General features: G+C 49.4%; 2 protein-coding genes across 2 annotated transcripts; both read left to right on the plus strand.

The window, feature by feature from the left end:
* Positions 1 to 7,194: 7,194 nt before the first annotated feature.
* LOC140265286 (olfactory receptor 14A16-like) lies at positions 7,195 to 8,130 on the plus strand. The gene has a single exon (XM_072361197.1). The coding sequence runs from the start codon at positions 7,195 to 7,197 to the stop codon at positions 8,128 to 8,130; it is 936 nt and encodes a 311-aa protein (XP_072217298.1).
* A 6,788-nt stretch (positions 8,131 to 14,918) lies between these two features.
* On the plus strand, positions 14,919 to 15,869 carry LOC140265272 (olfactory receptor 14J1-like). The gene has a single exon (XM_072361182.1). It carries the CDS (start codon positions 14,919 to 14,921, stop codon positions 15,867 to 15,869), a length of 951 nt encoding a protein of 316 aa, XP_072217283.1.
* Positions 15,870 to 20,066: the final 4,197 nt, after the last annotated feature.

The raw sequence follows: 20,066 nt of genomic DNA on the forward strand, positions 1-20,066 counted from the left end.
TCACAACAATCCTGTTGTCTCTACAGCAGCACTCTGGGACTGCAGTCAGTAGCCAGCAACATGAACTGCTGTGTCAGAGCTGGTCTCCTTGCTGGCACTGCCATGACAAGAGGGCTCCTTCAGAGCAGGACCAGAGAACTGGAGGCCTCTTCCAAAGCTGGTGTAAGGAATGTACCTCAGGAGATGCTCCCTGAGAAGATCTCGAGATCTTCTGCTGCTCTTCACTGAGTGACCGGGTCAGGTTCAAGAGTCCCAAGGAGATCTGTAAGGGACTCAGGGCAGTGCTGTGGTTTAGAATTTGTGTGTTGCGGTTACTCTACTGACTAAGACAGTGAAAAGAAAAGGATAACAATTATGCCAAATATATATATACACATAATATATATTTATATAGTATATTTTTACATACATACAACATATGCAGTTTCAAACACATATGGTTACATACTAGTACATACGGATATCTGTTTGCAAGTCCAGGACAGCCAGGACCACAGCTGGCTGAGGTGTTTGCTGAGCTGCTCTCCATCATATTTGAGAAGTTGTGGCTGTCAGGTGAGGTCCCAGATGACTGGAGGAAGGGTCACATTACTCCCATATACAAGAAGGGAAGCTGGGAGGACCCAGGGAACTATAGGCCAGTGAGTCTCACCTCTGTGCCTGGGAAGATCATGGAACAGATCCTCCTGGACAACATGCTCAATCACATAAAGAATGAGAATGTGATCCGAGACAGCCAGCATGGCTTCACCAGGGAAAGGTTGTGCTTAACTAATCTTGTGGCATACTATGATGGAGTGACGGCGATGGTGGACGAAGGGAAGGTGACCAATGTCATTTACCTGGACCTGAGCAAGGCCTTTGACATGGTCCCCCATCGCATCCCCATCTCCAAATTGGAGGGAAGTGGATTTGATGGGTGGACAACTCGATGGATAAGCAATTGGTTGAAAGGCCGCAGACAGAGGGTGGTGGTCAATGGCTCTATGTCCAGGTGGAGGCCTGTAACGAGCGGTGTCCCCCAAGGGTCTGTCTTGGGACCGGTGCTCTTTAACATCTTTATTAATGACATCAATGACGGAATGGAGTGCACCCTCAGCAAGTTTGCTGACGACACCAAGCTGAGTGGTGACGTTGATACACTGGAAGGAAGGGATGCCATCCAGAGGGACCTCGACAGGCTGGAAAGCTGGGCTCAGGTGAACCTAATGAGGTTCAACACGGCTAAGTGCAAAGTTTTGCACTTGGGCCGGAAGAACCCCAGGCACCTGTACAGGCTGGGAGGAGTTGTCCTTGAGAGCAGCTCGGCAGAGAAGGACCTGGGGATCATGGTGAACGAGAGACTCAACATGAGCCAGCAGTGTGCTCTGGCCACTCGGAAGGCAAATGGGATCCTGGGCTCCATCAGGAGAGGGGAGTCCAGCAGGGACAGGGGAGTGATTGTCCCTCTCTACTCGGCTCTTGTGAGGCCCCATCTGGAGTACTGTGTGCAGGTGCGGAGCCCTCAGTACAAGAAGGACATAGAGCTGTTGGAAGGGGTCCAGAGGAGGGCCACGAAGATTATCAGTGGCCTGGAGCACCTCCCCTATGAGGACAGGCTGAAGGAGTTAGGCTTGTTCAGCCTGGAGAAGAGAAGGCTGCGGGGTGACCTCATTGCAGCCTTTCAATATCTGAAGGGAACCTACACCCAGGAGGGGAGTAAACTCTTGGAAAGGGCTGACAATAGCAGGACTAGGGGAAATGGATCCAAGTTGAAGGAGGGAAGATTAAGGTTGGATGTCAGGGCGAAGTTCTTTACTAGGAGAGTGGTTAGGCCCTGAAACAGGCTGCCCAGGGAGGTTGTGGATGCCCCGTCCTTGGAGGTGTTCAAGGTCAGGTTGGATGGGGCCCTGGGCAACCTGATCTAGTAAAGGCGTATGTTTGGTGGTCCTGCTAGGCAGGGGGGTTGGAACTACATGATCCTTGAGGTCCCTTCCAACCCGGGTCATTCTATGATTCTATGATTCTATGATCCCTTGGAGGTCCTGTGTCCATCCCAGTGGAAGGGGTACTACCTGAGCTACAGGCCATCCTGATGCACAAGCATAGCAATCGCTATGGTTGAGACTCTGGAAGGTATATTTAATCCATTCTACCCAGTCATTCATATCCCCATACCTTGTCTCATTTTCAAACGTTTGTCTGAGATCATTTTTTTCTACAACTATTACAACTGCAGGGTTCTTAGGAAGATTTTCCACACTCTTTTCCCTATCCTGGACGTTCTGAGTATGATCAGCGAGGGAATCCCCTGCGGCTCCCCTGAAAAGGTATTGGTTAGAACTAGCATATAACAAAACCATGCTTTTTCTTGGGAGTTCAGAGAAAACCATTTGCCATTGTTGCCCAGGGTAAATTTCCTTCCCTATTTGTTCCACAGAATCCTGGGGCTCGTTCTAGGATTATTCTGTAAACAAACTGCACATTGCTGTGCTACCTATTCCGTGGTGGTGTAAAACTTGTGAGCCACAATCTGTTGACTCAGCTATTTCTGCAGAGCCTCGGTTCCCGTGAGTTTTCCTGTGCTCAGCCATGATGATGGCCCATACTAGGGACATGGGAACTATTATGTTTTGAGCCCTAATCGACCCTCCTTCTCCCACCTGCCCTCCTAAAACCTCTAGCAATTTTTGGTGTCTTGGTTTTCAATCTCATTTTAAATTTTTACTATTTGGAACCAAAGCCTGCACCTCCATGTCCTCCATTTCTGTATACTCTCCAGGCCCCCACCCCCAAACTCTCCATTAATGTCAGCAGACATGGAGGGAGAAAACTGAAAGCTTGTAACTATCCATGCCAGAGAGACCCTCTCAACATAATCACCAGACACCTAGTTGGTGCAAACAGGTGCTATGAAGACCATTGGCAAGCCCCATCAAACCTCACGTGGCTTGAAGTGAGCAGTAAGAAGCCATGGCTTTATGTCTGACAAAGAAGCAGATGGCAAATACAGAGGAGCAGACGACAAACTGCCAAATGGTGGAGGAACAGACGGTGGATTGCCAAATGGTAGAAGATCCCATCACTGGTTATAAACATCTCACCACAGAACCAGCACTGATTGACCCACCTCCCTCACACACTTCCATGCAAGCAGAACATAGTCTTACAGAACTGGGTTGACAGTCACTTGTTGGGTGGAATCACAGAATCACAGAATTGTAGGGGTTGGAAGGGACCTCTAGAGATCATCAAGTCCAACCCCCCTGCCAAAGCAGGCTCCCTACACCACGTCGCACAGGTAGGCGTCCAGGCGGGTCTTGAATATCTCCAGAGAAGGAGACTCCACCACCTCCCTGGGCAGCCTGTTCCAGTGCTCCGTCACCCTCACTGTAAAGAAGTTCTTGCGCACATTCACACGGAACTTCCTATGCTGAAGTTTCAGCCCATTTCCCCTAGTCCTGTCCCCACGCACTACTGAAAACAGACCAGCCTCACCACTATGGCTCCCACTCTTCAGGTATTTATAAACCTGGATCAAGTCCCCTCTCAGCCTTCTTTTCTCAAGGCTAAACTGACCCAGTTCCCTAAGTCTCTCCTCATAGGGGAGATGCTCCAGGCCCCTTCAACATCTTTGTGGCTCTCTGCTGGACTCTTTCCAAGAGTTCCCTGTCTTTTTTGTATTGGGGAGCCCAAAACTGGACACAGTATTCCAGATGAGGCCTCACCAGGAGTACATGGAGAGGATCACCTCCCTCGACCTGCTGCAGACGCTCTTTTTCATGCACCCCAGAATGCCATTGGCCTTTTTGGCTACAAGGGCACACTGCTGGCTCATGGCCAACCTGTCGTCCACCAGGATGCCCAGGTCCCTCTCAGCAGAGCTCCTCTCCAGCAGGTCTTCCCCCAGCCTGTCCTGGTGCATGCAATTTTTCCTCCCTAGATGCAAGACTCTGCACTTGCTTTGGTTAAACCTCATCAAGTTTTTACTGTCCATCTCTCCAACCTGTCCAGGTTTCGCTGAATGGAAGCACAGTTTTCAGGAGTGTCAGCCAATCCTCCCAACTTTGTATCATCAGCAAACTTGCTGAGGGTGGTCACTGTGCCCTCATCAAAGTCACTGATGAAGATGTTGAACAAGACCGGACCCAGAGCGGATCCCTGGGGAACACAGCTTCTTACAGGTCTCAGACCGGACTCTGTACCACCAATGACGACCCTCTGTGCTCTGCCAGTCAGCCAGTTCTCAACCCACCTCAATGTCCACTTATCTATCCCTCACTGCCTCAGCTTTGTTATAAGGATCTCATGGGAGACAGTATCAAATGCCATGCTGAAATCAAGGTAGACTACATCCACAGCTCTCCCCCCATCCAACCATCCAGTGACAATGTCATAGAAGGCTACCAAGTTGGTTGAGTATGACCTCCCCTTGGTGAACCCATGCTGACTACTCCTGATAACCTCCTTTTCTTCCAGTTTCCTGGAGATGGCATCCAGCACAAGCTTTTCCGTCACCTTTCCAGGGACAGAGGTGAGGCTGACTGATCTGTAATTACCTGCATCTTTTTTCTTGCCCATTTTTGAAGACTGGAGTGACATTGGCTATCCTCCAGTCTTCAGGCACCTTCCCCATTCTCCAAGACCTCTCAAAGATGATAGAGAGTGGTTAAGCAATCACCTCTGCCAGTTCCCTCCACCCCTGTCGATGCACCCCTTTGGGTCACATGGCTTTGTGAACATCAGTGTGGCCTAGGCACTCACGGACCAGCTCTTCCCTGACTAAAGGGAAGTCTTCCATTCCCCAGACCCTCTCACTAAGCTCCAGGGTCTGGGATTCCTGAGGGTGAGCTTTTCTCACTGAAGACAGATGCAAAGAAGTCCCTCAGTATCTCTACCTTCTCAGCATCCCTGGTTACCAGAACACCCCCCTCACATAGTTCGGGACCTACATTCTCCCTAGTCTTCCTTTTCCTGTTAGCATACTTTAAAAAGCCTTTATCACTTCAGCCAGATTCAATCCCAGGTGGTTTTCAGACTTCAAACAGGGGCAACTCCTTGTGCACATCTGCTCTAAGCCAGGAGGAGTCCCATCTCCCATGCGTCTGTGGGGAACTGAATCTCACTTCAACCCCAGGCTTTTACATCTGAAGATGAGATACCCGCACTGACTGCCTCAGCTGAATGACGACCCTGCAAAGGAGAAGTTAGAGGGTCCCTGTCCTTGTCTGTGTGTCTTTTTTATTAAGGGCCAGGAGCAGAGCTCTCCAGATGAGGCATTTGCACTTCTGCTAGGCAAACATGATCTGTTAGGACAAAATGGAATAGTAAAAGAGTTAATCTCAAAGTATAAAGTCAGGTCTTTGGGCCTATAACCAAGTGGGATGTGCGGTTAAGACAAGGGAAGAACATCCTGCACACTAAAGGGAACATGTCTCAAGAACTAGGCCAGAATCGGACTACTTCTATCAAACACGACAATGTAAAAAGGACAGAGCAAGGAAGACTTCAAGCCTTCACGAAGAAGATATCTGTCTTCATCCCCTAGACCACTGGAGGGAGACCCCCACTATAAAGTGCACCAGAGTGAGGGGCAGTATGAAAATGAGTTACTGGAAACAATGAATATGTAGATGAGTTCCACGAAATTTGTTGGATATGTATCAGCTTGGCTTTCAAATATGTAACACTTCTGCTTACAGGTATGCAAGATAGGAGTGATTCCCTTTGCACCTGATGCCTAATAAATGTATTCCTACTTTATAACCCAACTCTGGGTTATAGAGTTTCAATCCACAGCTCAAAATCATGCTTCTGGAATCAGTCTGTACACTGGTGAGTAACTGATCTGACATCCAAATGTGTTTTGCAGAGATGAGCCTGCTGTCTATCAGGAGATTTCAGCCCTGGAGCCCCAGGGAAATCTCCAGGGGAAGAAATGAGGAAGAGAAACTCAAATCCTCAAGTGTGCTGAGCTGGGCCGGGCTCCTGGGACACAAGGAGCTGATACAAGTGGGCACTGCTGCGAAGAGACAGCTGCACCCAGAAGCAGCTCTTGTGCACAGCACAGCCTGCAGCTGACAGAAGGAGAGGAGAGAAAGGGGAGAGAGCTTACAGGATGTGTACGGTGTGAGCAGGCTGTGATCTCACTGCAGAAGCCTTACTCACAGACCATGACACGGTAAGTCTCACTGCAGACCATGCAGCTGCTTTTCATAGAGGGATAACTAAATCTGGGACATCCCATAGCAGATCTGGCTGCAGGCACTGCACGTTTTTTAATGTGGAAAAAGCCTTCTGTTCCAGCTGAGGGCTTCTGTGCTGCAGCATCAGAGCACAGCCCTGAGGGCTGCGTGTCCCAGCACGGCTGCAGGCTGTGCAGCCGGGGCTGCAGACGGGTGCCCATGTGTGTCCTGCAGAGCAGGGTCCCTGCTGTGCCCCAGGGGCTGTGTGCCGGCTATGGGACTCTGCCGCCTGCCAGGCTCAGCACTCAGCCTGCCCGGGGAGCTGCCCAGGGTGCTGCGGGGAGACGTGTGGGGGGAAGGAGCCCCCCGGCAGGGCTTGTGCTGCCACAGCTGCTGCCTGGGGCAGGGGATCACAGCTCCACTGCACAACAGAATGTTTGTGAGGGCCCTTTGAAAGAGGAGAGCCAAGGCAGGAGGTTTCATTTCCTGTTCGTAGGGAAGAGAAGGGACTTGGAGGCAGAAATCTAAAGGGGCTGCCAAACATAAACACAGCTCTGAGACATATATTTCTTCAATCCATCGTTTTTTGTTTGCTTGTTTGTTTGTTTTGGGAACAGTCACACTGAATGTGCTTTCAGCCTCTCCTTCCTAAGAGGATACAATCAGTTTCACTTATCGTTGTATTCTGCAGACATTCATAGTCCACTTGCCCTGCAAACAGGCTGATTTCTCTAAGACTAATTGAAGTGTACAGAGGCTGGGGCTGGGGTCTGTAAGAGCAGCTGGAGAAAAGAGGAAAATATCCAGGAGACTGGAATGTGATTAGGAAATGAGAAGAAAGTAAGAGCTCCTTAATCTTCTACTCGTTAAGGGATGGTGAAACTCATGAAAACAACTTCTGGAGTTAAATGAACAGTATCCAAAGGGAAAGGAAAACTTTTATAGTATAGCAGGAGGAGTGTCTGAGAATGGTCTGGATTTGTCATTATCTTCTGCACTCTGAGCAGGACTCCAAGCCCAGCAACAGCAGATGCCCAACAGCAGCTCCATCAGCGAGTTCCTCCTGCTGCCGTTGGCAGACACGCGGCAGCTGCAGCTCCTGCACTTCTGGCTCTTGCTGGGCATCTACCTGGCTGCCCTCCTGGGCAACGGCCTCATCAGCACAGCCGTAGCCTGCGACCAGCGCCTGCACACCCCCATGTACTTCTTCCTGCTAAACCTGGCCCTCCTCGACCTGGGCTGCATCTCCACCACTCTCCCCAAAGCCATGGCCAACGCCCTCTGGGACACCAGGGCCATCTCCTACGCAGGATGTGCTGCACAGATCTTTTTCTTTCTCTTCTTCCTCTCAGCAGAGTTTTCCCTTCTCACCATCATGTCCTATGACTGCTACGTTGCCATCTGCAAGCCCCTGCACTACGGGACCATGATGGACAGCAGAGCTTGTGCCACCATGGCAGCAGCTGCCTGGGGCGCTGGGGTTCTCAATTCCGTGCTGCACACTGCCAGTACGTTTTCACTGCCTCTCTGCCAAGGCAATGTTGTCAACCAGTTTTTCTGTGAAATCCCCCAGATCCTCAAGCTCTCCTGCTCAGGCTCCTACTGCAGGGAACTTGTGCTTCTCATTTTGAGTGCCATTTTAGCCTTTGGGTGCTTTGTTTTCATAGTGGTGTCCTACGTGCAGATCTTCATGGCCGTGCTGAGGATGCCCTCTGAGCATGGACGGCACAAAGCCTTCTCCACGTGCCTCCCTCACCTGGCCGTGGTCTCCCTATTTCTCAGCACTGGCTTTTTTGCCCACCTGAAGCCTCCCTCCATCTTCTCTCCACTCCTGGATCTGACAGTGGCACTTCTGTACGCAGTGTTTCCTCCAACACTGAACCCTCTCATCTATAGCATGAGGAACACGGAGATCAAGCATGCTCTCAGCAAGGTGTTGCAACATGCACTATTCCAGCTTCCATAAAGTGCATATCTTCCTCATACGATTCCCAGTGATGATTCTTTATTTTTAAGCATCTTTGATTGTTTGTGTGTGATATAGCAGCCCGCAAAAAAAAAAAAAAAAAAAAAAAAAAAGTTAACGAACATATAAATAAAAAATAATTTAACTTCTTTTCTACCTAATTTCCATTTTCTCACTCCAAGAGCTCATGTAAACATCAAACCAGATTCCCTGAATAGGTTAAAAGATTCCTAAAAGGCTTTCAAAATAGACTTTTCCTTAGCTCTCCTCTCTTCCTGCCTTGTCTGGGTCTGGGGGAGGTACAGCCACAGACAGCAGCACAATGTGCTCTTTTCATTCCTGCTCTCTTTACACTGCCACAGTGCTCTCAAGTCCTCTCATTTCTGTTGGCCTGAAGGTCTTGTGTGTCTCACAACAGTCCTGTTGTCTCTACAGCAGCACTCCGGGGCTGCAGTCAGTGGCCAGCAATATGAACGGCTGTGTCAGAGCTGGTCTCCTTGCTGGCACTGCCATGACAAGAGGGCTCCTTCAGAGCAGGACCAGAGAACTGGAGGCCTCTTCCAAAGCTGGTGTAAGGAATGTACCTCAGGAGCTGCTCCCTGAGAAGACCTCAAGATCTTCTGGTGCTCTTCACTGAGTGACAGGGACAATTTCAAGTGTCCCAAGGAGATCTGTAAGAGACTCAGGACAGTGCTATGGTTTAGAATTTGTTGGGTTAAAGTTATTTACTAAGAGAAAAAGAAAAGGATTATGATATATGCATATATACATTCATCATATATATAGTATATTTTCACATATATACAACATATGCAGTTGCAAACATATGCATAGATACTAATACATATGCATATCTGTTTGCAAGTGCAGGACCTTTTGCAGAAGTTTTAACAGCCACAGGGTTCACTGTAGGAGCTGAAGCGGCTGTTGGGCAGTTGCAGTAGAGAGACTGCAGAGCTCATTGACAGAGCAGGAATCACCACAGGACCAGTCACTGAAATTGGAGCAGCCACTGGGCTCATTGGAGGGGATGGAGTGACCACAGGGCTATACCTGCTGGCACAGTGCACCTCCCTTGTGTGGAATTTGTTTCATTTTCATATTGCAGTACCTGGAACAGCTGCAGGACCTGTGGCAGGAGTGACTGCAGAGCTCATTATGAGGGGTGGAGTGACAGTGGGATCTGTCCAGAGCTTGGAGCAACCGCAGGACGTGTAGCAAAGCCTTGGAGCTGCTGCAGTCTGTGCCAGGAGTTACAGAGGCTGCAGCACTGTCAGCAGATCCAGCTCTCTTCCCCTTGAGGATGCTGAAGTGTGTTGAACACAGCTCAGTAGGTGTGGGCCAGGCCCTGGCACACTGCAGTCATACGTGCCTTTTGGGGATTACCAGGCCCACAGCAGAACTTCCCCCAGTATTCTACCAGTTTCTCAGGATCCTGCAGTTGCTGGGAGATGAAGTTCCAAAGCCCTGGGGGTGCCCACCACTCCAGGCAGCTGCCCAGACCACCCCACACGCCGTGCCATGCAGAGCCTTCTCACCTTGGGGCAGATCTCTCAGTGATGTTCTTGAATAATTATTTAATCTGAAACATAACCTGGAACGCATTAACGGCACATAGCAATGGGAGCGTGCTGGTTTGGGCCTCCCACGGATAGTCAGAATCCTCAGGAGCTATTGGAACTAGCTCTGGAGCTCCAGGGCAAGAAGTGAGAGTGAGGCTGAGTTACTGCTGGAAGGTGTCTGCCCTTCTTACCTCTATTGCTGGGCTCCCTGAGGGGATAACAAAAAGGGTGTCATTTCTAATCATATTGACAGTATTGCTTCCAAACCTCAAATATGATCGCAGAGGTGAATGTCCTCAGAACTTCACTTTGTCAGCTGCCTATTTTACCATGATATAAACCAAGGTCAAACAGCATAGCAAAATAAACACCTGAATCCAGCCCCCAGAGTTTACAAACAGTGCAGCAGGGAAAACAAGCAGCAAGCAAGGAGCTGTGCAGTGCAGCTTCATGAGAAGACTCAACAAGCTCCACAAATAGGGAAACAATCAGCACCATGGCCAGCAAATTCTCCAACTCCTACAAAGCCCTGTGTTAACTCGCTCTCGACAGATGTGCTGTTATCTCAACCCTTGGAGCCCCACATCGGGCACCAAAATGATGGTGGTTGTTGAACCCAACGTGTGGCTCAGTAGCACACAGTGCTTTGTGCACTGCCCCCTTCCCAGTGGGATGGGGAAGAGAACTGGGGGGGAGAGGTGGGGGTATATACAGCTTGTGAGTTGAAATGAAGCTATTTACTAAGAGAGATGAAAGGAGAGGTGTAATCATTATGAGAATATATATATATATGTATATATATGATATACATATTCTGCGATTCTGTGATTCTGTGATATATCCAGATACATGGTATAGTACGTTCCAACTGATGCACAAGCACATGCTCGGCACCACCAGAGTGATGCCCAGCTGGCCCCTGAGCAGCAGAAGAGAGTGAAATGATCTCCCACCCCTTTCAGTGCTCCTTCTGCTTGCTGTCAGATGGTACGGAACATCCCTTTGGCCACTTTAAGACACATGTCCTCAGTCTGTTCCCTCCCAGTTCCTTGTGCACTCCTTCTGACCATGGCACCGGCTCTGTACAACACTGCTTAGCACCAGCTGTAAACATCTGAGTGTTATCAACGCTGTTTTTCTCCTAGATCGAAAACACTGCACCATAGCAGGCAGTCTGAAGAAAACAATTTCATCCCAGCTGTAACTCAGATACCTGCCTGTCCCCCTCCTATTGATCTTCCTGATCAGGAAGAAAGGAACAGAATATACTGGTCTCTATGAGCCCTTTCTATCAGTTCTCAGCTGGCTCCTCCGCCATCCCCAGGCAGAACTCAGTGCACTCTCACAGAGGGCAGCAACCTTTCCTCATCTTCCTTGGCCATCCATCATAAAGGTACTGGAATGGGCTCCCCAAAAAGGTGGTTGAATCGCCATCTTTGGATGTGTTTAAGAGCCGTTTGGATGTGGTACTCAGGGATATGATTTAGCAGAGGTTTGTTGTTGTAGTATTGTTTTGTGGTTGTTTTTTAAGAGATAGGCTACTGGTTAGGCTGCGGTTGGACTTGATGATCTTCAAGGTCTTTTCCAACCTGAGTAATTCTATGATTCTATGATTCTATGATTCTAAAGAGTCCGTACCACATTTGATACAGTCCAGAGGTGGGAACCATCCCACAACATCTTTGTGAGCCAAACCAGACCCGAGGCCTGCACATGCACAGAGATTTTGAGCTCACTGAGTGAATGTTTGTGTTCTTCTCATTAGTGTAGGACTCTTCAGAAAGCATCCCATTCCAGATGCATGATTTGACTTAGTCTGGCTGGGCCTCACATCTACACCATAGTACTGGTGTTCAGAAGGAGGCACACAGGTACGAGACCCATTGTGGGGCTCACAGTTGCCCTGCGAGCACTGACATTACCAAGGCATGGCTTCCCTGAAGGTCCTCAGCTGCATTTGCTGGCTGGCTGGGGCTGTGTTGGAGACCCCACGGAAATGCCATTTAAATGTGAGCCCAGAACAAAGAAAGGTGCCACCAGTGAGAGAATGAAGGTGTGTCACAGCTTCCAAGTGCCTTAAGCTCTGGAATTTGCAATAGATGGGGAACAGAGAAAGATCTGTCTCTTCTTCTGGTGAGCTCATCCATTTAGTCAGCTGAATAATGCTGTACTCTCAGGTGCCCATTACTTAAAGATATGTCATTTAGGATGGCCAAGAATACTCCCATGCCCCGTCTGGCCCCCAGCTGATGCTCAGGAAGGAGGTGTCTCTCTCAGATATTGTCTACCACAGCTTACTGGCACTGCTGCACACATCTATGAGCACCACAGGCACATTCTGCCCATCGAGTGTCCGTGTGTGAGCAAGTACCTTCCAGCTGAAGAAAGACCAAGGACTCACACCAGGGACTCACACAGACAGGCAACCCCTTGTTATCATCTGCTCCAAAGCAAGAGGAGTCCCATTTCCCATGGCTCTGTAGGGAAGTGAATCTCCTTTCAATCCCAGTGTTTTACATCTGGAGATGAGACACCTGCACGGATTGCCTCTGCTGAATGACAGCTCTTCAAAGGGGAAGTCATACAGAATCACAGAATGACCCGCATTGGAAGGGGACTCAATGATCATGAAGCTCCAACACCCCTGCCTGGCAGGGCCACCAAACTTTTACGTTTACTAGAACATGTTGCCCAGGGCCCCATCCAACTTGGCCTTGAACACCTCCAGGGATGGGGCATCCACAGCCTCCCTGGGCAGCCTGTTCCAGGACCACTCCACTCTCCTAGTAAAGAACTTCCCCCTAACATCCAACCTAAATCTTCCATCTTTCAACTTAAATTTAAACTTTCAACTTAAATTATCGGCCCTATCAAAGAGTTTACTCCCCTCCTGGTTATAGGTTCCCTTCAGGTACTGAAAGGAAAGGACTTCAGAGGGTCCCTGTCCTTGTCTGCATGTCTTTTTTATCTCCCAGGAGGAGAGTGTTGCTGCAACACTAAGGGACTGTGTTGATTGAACTGCAGACCTGCTAGGCTAACCCCCTATGTTCTGGACATCCAAGCCCAGGGGCATACAGAACAGACAGTGTCTAACGCCGAATGCCAGTTTAATGCTGCGCAACAAAGCCTTATATACCGTGACACGACCACCCCAAGTACCCGTGGCCCATATTTCACACCCATGTGTCTGTCTCCTGATGCACGCAGGCGCTGCCTGAAATGCTGCAACCTGCCAGGGCTGGACCCGTGCTGCCTCCCGGTGCTCTGCAGCGATCCACACAAAGAGCTTTCCAGATGAGGCATTTGCACTTCTGCTAGGCAAACATGATCTGTCAACAAACTGATATCGTAAAAGAGTAAATCTCAAAGTTAAAGGTCAGGTATGTGGGCCCATAACCAAGTAGGATGTACGGTTATGATAAGGGAAGAACATCCTGCATACTAAAAGGAACGAAGCCGGCCAGAACCAGACTACTTCAATCAAACATGATGGGGTAAAAAGGACAGAGTGAGGAAGTCTTTGAGCCTTTGAAAAGGAAGACATCTGACTTCATCCCCACCATTACTAGAGGAAGACCCCAGCTACAAACAGCACATGTGCCGGAGGGAGGAGCAGAATGTAAATGAGTTCTTGGAAAATAATGAATATGTAGATGAGTTCCAGGAAATTGGTTGATTAAGTCTGAGCTTGGCTTTCAATCTGTAACACTTCTGCTTTCTGGTGTGCAAGGTAGGTGTGATCCCCCTTGCACCCGATACCCAAAAATAGAATACCTGCTTTATAACCTAACTCTGTCTTAGAGAGTTTGATTCCGCAATCCAAAGCCATGCTACTGGTATCTGTCTGTCCACTTGTGAAAAATTCATCAAACATCCAAGTGAGTTTTGCAGAGATGAGCCTGCTGTCTATCAGGAGCTTTCAGCCCTGGAGCCCCAGGGAAATCTCCAGGGGAAGCAGGGAGGAAGAGAAACTCAAATCCTCAAGTGTGATGAGCTGGGCCGGGCTCCTGGGAAACAGGGAGCTGATACAAGTGGGCACTGCTGCAAAGAGACAGCTGTGCCCAGGAACAGCTCTTGTGCACAGCACAGCCTGCAGCTGACAGAAGGAGAGGAGAGAAAGGGAAGAGAGCTTGAAGGATGTGTATGGTATGAGCAGGCTGTGAGTTTGCTTCAGGAACATTGCTCACAGACCATGACACGGTAAGTCTCACTGCAAACCATGCAGCTGCTATTCATAGAGAGTTAACTAAAACTGAGATGTTCCATAGCAGACCTGTCTGCAGGCACTGCATGCTTCTTTACTGTGGAAAAATACTTCTGCTTCAGCTGAGGGTTTCCATGCTGCACTATGAAAGCACAGCCCTGAGGACTGCGTGTTCCAGCACGGCTGCTGGCTGTGCAGCCGGGGCTGCAGGCAGATGACTGGGTCTTTCCTGCAGAGCAGGGTCCCTGCTGTGCCCCAGGGGCTGTGTGCCGGCTATGGGACTCTGCCGCCTGCCAGGCTCAGCACTCAGCCTGCCCGGGGAGCTGCCCAGGGTGCTGCGGGGAGACGTGTGGGGGGAAGGAGCCCCCCGGCAGGGCTTGTGCTGCCACAGCTGCTGCCTGGGGCAGGGGATCACAGCTCTACTGCACAACTGAATGTTTGTGAGGGCCCATTGCAAGAGGAGAGCCAAGGCAGGGATTTTCCTTTTCCTGTTCTGAGTGAAAACAGAAAGAATTGGAGGCAGAAATCTAAAGGGGCTGTCAACTTTGAACACAGCTCAGAGACTCCCCAGTATTTCTCCAATCAGTTGGCAGTTTTGTGAACAGTCACACAGGTTGTGCTTTCAGCCTCACCTACCTAAAAGGATACAATCAACTTAAGTTATAGTTCTTTTCTGCAGACATTAATAGTTCACTTGTTCAGCAAACAGGCTGATTTCTCTAAGACAAACTGAAATGCACAGAGGCTGGGGCTGGGGCCTCGAAGAGCAGATGTAGTAAAAAGGAAAATACCCAGGAGGCTGGGATATGATTAGGAAAGGAGAAGCAAATAAGAGCTCCCCAATCTTCTACTCCTTAAGGGATGGTGAAGCTCATGATAGCATATACAAGTTATGGAGTTAAATATTTTTCTAAGGGAAAGGAAAATTTACATAGTATCGCAGGAGGAGTGTGTCTGAGAATGGTCTGGACTTGTCATTATCTTCTGCGCTCTGAGCAGGACTCCAAGCCCAGCAACAGCAGATGCCCAACAGCAGCTCCATCAATGAGTTCCTCCTGCTGCCGTTGGCAGACACGCGGCAGCTGCAGCTCCTGCACTTCTGGCTCTTGCTGGGCATCTACCTGGCTGCCCTCCTGGGCAACGGCCTCATCAGCACAGCCGTAGCCTGCGACCAGCGCCTGCACACCCCCATGTACTTCTTCCTGCTCAACCTGGCCCTCCTCGACCTGGGCTGCATCTCCACCACTCTCCCCAAAGCCATGGCCAACACCCTCTGGGACACCAGGGCCATCTCCTATGCAGGATGTGCTGCACAGCTCTTTTTCTTTGCCTTCTTTATCTCAGCAGAGTATTCCCTTCTCACCATCATGTCCTATGACCGCTATGTTGCCATCTGCAAGCCCCTGCACTACGGGACCTTGATGGACAGCAGAGCTTGTGCCACCATGGCAGCAGCTGCCTGGGGCTCTGGGGTTCTCTGTTCCTTGTTGCACACTGCCAGTACGTTTTCACTGCCTCTCTGCCATGGGAATGTTGTGAACCAGTTTTTCTGTGAAATCCCCCAGATCCTCAAGCTCTCCTGCTCAGGCGCCTACCTCAGGGAAATTGTGTTGCTCATTTTTAGTGTCAGTTTAGTCTTTGGGTGCTTTGTTTTCATAGTTGTGTCCTATGTGCAGATCTTCATGGCCGTGCTGAGGATGCCCTCTGAGCAGGGATGGCACAAAGCCTTCTCCACATGTCTCCCTCACCTGGCTGTGGTATCCCTCTTTATCAGCACTGCCTTTTTTGCCCTCCTGAAGCCCTTCTCTATTTCCTCCCCATTCATGGACCTGATTTTGGCACTTCTGTACTCAGTGGTTCCTCCAACATTGAACCCTCTCATCTACAGCATGAGGAACCAGGAAGTCAAGGATGCAGTGAGGAAATTGATAACCAAATGTGTTTCATTAGCAGTGATCTGCCCATCTTTTTGAATTCATGGTTTATAATGCTACTTTTTACTGAAGCAAGCTCTCTTTTATTGTTTGTTTGTTTTGAGCTTTTTTATATGTGTAATTTATTTTTATTCTTTTATAAAAAATACTGAAATCTTTTCACTACATAGTCATTACTGAAATCAATTCCTATTCAGCTTGTACCTTTGTTCTGTACTCCAGACACACTGTATAATGAGCCAGGCTCTCTGTGAACCTTAACAGAATAAAGGTCTTGCAGTGACTCCGTCTGTCCTGCTTCTTTTGAGACATTTCTGGAGCTGCTGGGGTCGGATGTTCTCGGAAACCCACAGTCCAGCAGGAAGCACACAGCTGTTCATCAAACTGTGCAGTGGCTTCAGCCTGTAACAGCTGACAGGCCATCCCTGGGTTCCTGGCTGGGGTCTGTGCTTTCAGGCTCACATCTGTCAGTGTCTCTGAGAGGCCAGCAGCAGCAGCTGGTTTGCACATTGGTTGTCAGGTCCCCTCTTCCTCATTCCCTGTGAGACCCTGCGTTATCATGTCAGGCGTTTCCAAGCTTCCTCCAGGGCTTCTTCCTCTTTGTACACAGAGGTGGTCACTGCCTCTAGGAGGGACTGTAGAAGAGGAACTGAGAACAAAGGTCTGATAAAAGTTACCCAGAACTTACAAGAGCCATTCTGCAGCCTGGGCTGGTAGGTAGAAAGCTGCCTCTCATGAGATGACTGACACAAGGAGGTCAGGAGAAGTCTGGAGAACACTAATGGGAGCCTGAGGGGAGGGAAGAGGAGCCTACATACCATGCTCATAACCTTCTGCACCAGCAAAGGTGACCCACAGTTACCACTGCTGGAACCTCACCTCCCTCTGCTCACATCCACTCTTTGGTCTCCAGAAACATTCAGCAAACGTTGGTGAATGTCAGCGCCTGCAATTTTTTCCTCTTGGAGGAATTCAATGGCTCCCCTTTGCTTCGGATGCACTTCCATGTTAGGTGCCATTCTGAAACACGGAACAACATTTAATGGGATGTTGGTGGGAAGGTTCAGCCTCTACAGCCACATCTCCAATATCCGCCTCTGATCTTACAGCCCACGTAATAAATGAGGAGGCATTACTTTTGAAGCAGCTCTTATCACTAGAGGTTGGTGGACCTCCCTATAATTGGAGATCCTTGGAGTCCCTTCCAATACAGTCATTCTGTGTTTGATTAATCTCATAAAATATACAATATTGTTAACAGGTAAATAGCAAAACATTTGAATTTCAATTTTATTTTTTTTTAATTACAGTAGTGACTTAAAAAAATATTATATTTTATTATTATTATATTATATATATCATAAGTGCATATATTGTTTAAATAACCATCGTACAATCAAAGCACAGGACCCTTGGGTCTGTGCACTGCTAAGAGATACTGAAAGCACTTGAATGCCAAAAACCAAAGCAGAACCTAAATATGGCTACTCCAGTTTTCTATGGCAATGAAGTCTGCTTAAAGGGCAGGTGGGGCTGGAGTGCCTCTCTTTGGATGGCTGCACCCTGTGCCATTCCAGGGGAGAAAAGACAAATTGGCTGCTGGGCAATTACTGGGTCTGCTTCTCAATGACCCACAGGAATTGAAACAGGTGTCATGGTTTTGTAATTTTTGCTGTTGGCATTCCACATCACAAAATCATGTGGAGCACACAGAAGAAGAACTACACATCCCATTTGTCGGTGGATGGGGGGCCCACGGACCTACTGCCCACCCTGTCACAGACATAGATTGATCTAGATAACTCTGTGACAGGTTTGGTTAGAGAATGCATGCATAAGCATAAGATTTTAACAATAGTTAAAAGTTAGTTAGTAGGGAAGAAAAATAAAAAGGATTTCTTTAAGCCAGAGACTGCAAAAGCAGTGCTACGAATCTTTTCACTGAGATGCTGGTGAGGTGCTGGCACAGGCTGCCCAGAAACACTGTGCATACCCTGTCCTTACCAGTGTTGAAGTTCAGGCTGGGTGGCACCCTGGGCAACCTGACCTAGAGCCTGACCTCACTGTTGGCCGCAGCAGGGGGTTGGAAATAGGTGACCATTGAGGCCCTGTCTACTGAACGCAGCCACATGGTCTCCCCAGAGCCTTCTGTTCTCCAGGCTCAACTAGCCAAAGTCTCTCAGTCTCTCTCCAAAGCATACGCTCTTGATGCTGGCCTTACAAGTCATGCTTCTGATGTCCAAGTTATGTGCCCATCACGTGCTAATACTGCTGTGCCAGTCCAGGGGGTCAACAGGAAGGACACAGACACCAACATAAGGGATAGGCTTCTTTTACTGCCCATTACAATAGCATACAAAAAATAAAGCAGTGTCTGTAGTGAAAAGCAGTAAAGGAAATAAGTGAGGCAGTGGGCCTAATCACTGCTACGTGAGCTCAGTGATTAAGATACATCACCAGCTGACCCAACACTTTCCCATCACTCAGATCCACACTCACTGGGGAGCTCCTTTTGCAATGATGATATGGAGAACCTCTCCCAGCCATGGGGAACTTGCACAGCAATGCATCCATCCCACGGATGAGGCATCCACAGCCACTGTAAGCAGGTCCAGCCTTTATACTGCTGAATAAAACAATCTATGTAGCTGTCTGGGGAAATACTCAGTGCCCTCTTTCTCCTCTTGGCTTTCTCCACAAAGCCTGGCCAGGGTTCAAGGAGGCACAAAAAGACTTGTGCTGTCCATGGTGGTGTACCACAGGCCTCTTTGGCAAGACTGTCTGCCCCTCTGCAACATGCTCTATCCGGTACCTAAAATGACAGCAAAGGTCCCCCTCGGTCAGGCCTGCTGTTGTCATGGAAATGCAGCGTGACAACACACAGGTTCCAGCAGCCCGTGTGATGTCACCTGCACTGGGACTTCCTTTGCCTGTCTCAGGGCCACAGCCAGCAAGGTTTCCTGGCTTCACACACTAACCAGCCGATGCCTGCCATGCTGTATGGATGTGGTCCTTCCAGGCAGCAGCCAGAGTCTGTGTGTGAGCAACTGACTCCATGCTGAAGGACTCAGAGCAGGAGCTCACATGCAGGCAACACTTGTGCACATCTGAAATGAAGCAGAGGAATCCCGGCTCTTGTGGGTCTGTGGGGAGCTGAATCCCATTTCAGCCCCAGGGTTTCCCTCTACGGATGAGACGCCTGCACTGCCTCAGCTGGATCACTGCCCAACACAGGGGAAGACCAACCAGGGGAGCAGACTAAACACCCCATGATTCTGGAAGAAATAGTCAGAGACTTACTAGTCCAACTGGACTGTCACAACTGTCCAGATGAGATTCACCCAAGAGTGCTGAGGGAACTGGCAGAGGTGACAGCCAAGCTACTTTCCATCATCTATCAGTGCTCTTTGTTGACTGGTGAGGTCCTAGAAGACTGGAGGCTTGTCACTGTGATCCCCATTTGCAAGAAAGGCTGTAAGGAGTATCTGGGGAACGACAGACCCGTTAGTCTGACCTCGGTACCAGGGAAGGTTATGGAGCAGATTGTTTTGAGGAACTTCATGTGGCATGTGCGGGACGACTGGGGGATCAGGCCTATCCAGCAGGGGTTCATGAAGGGCAGGTCCTGTTGGACCAACCTGATCTGCTTCTATGATCAAGTGACCCATCTGCTGGATGAGGGAAAGGCTGTTGATGTGGTCTACCTAGACTTCAGCAAAGCCTTTGACACTGTCTCCCACATTATTCTCCTGCAGAAGCTGGCAGCCCGTGGCTTGGATGGGTACAGTCTCGGCTGGGTAAGGAGCTGGCTGGAGGGCCGGGCTCAGAGAGTGGTGGTAAATGGAGTTAAATCCAGCTGGCGACCGGTCACGAGTGGTGCTCCCCAGGGGTCAGTGCTGGGACCTGTCCTCTTCAATATCTTTATTGATGACCTGGATGAAGGCATTGAGTGCACCCTCAGTAAGTCTGCAGATTGGCTGGGAGTGTGGATCTGCCTGGGGGTAGAGAGGCCCTACAGAGGGCTCTGGACAGGCTGGAGAGCTGGGCTGAAGCCAATGGGATGAGGTTCAACAAGACCAAGTGCCACGTCCTGCACTTGGGTTACAACAACCCCAGGCTCTGCTCTCAGACGGTGCTGCTGTTGCAGCCTGTCCACCCCGCACGAGCTGATGCTCAGGAAGGAGGTGTCTATCTCAGGGATTTCCCACACTGTTAAAGGCAGCTGAAGGATCACTC

This window comes from Excalfactoria chinensis, unplaced genomic scaffold (genome assembly GCF_039878825.1).
Source record: "Excalfactoria chinensis isolate bCotChi1 unplaced genomic scaffold, bCotChi1.hap2 Scaffold_82, whole genome shotgun sequence".
NCBI lineage: Eukaryota > Metazoa > Chordata > Aves > Galliformes > Phasianidae > Excalfactoria > Excalfactoria chinensis.

What these genes read in the sequence shown, in the direction of transcription:
- LOC140265286 (XM_072361197.1), top strand. Translation starts at nt 7,195, where the DNA reads ATGCCCAACAGCAGCTCCATCAGCGAGTTCCTCCTGCTGCCGTTGGCA.
- LOC140265272 (XM_072361182.1), top strand. Translation starts at nt 14,919, where the DNA reads ATGCCCAACAGCAGCTCCATCAATGAGTTCCTCCTGCTGCCGTTGGCA.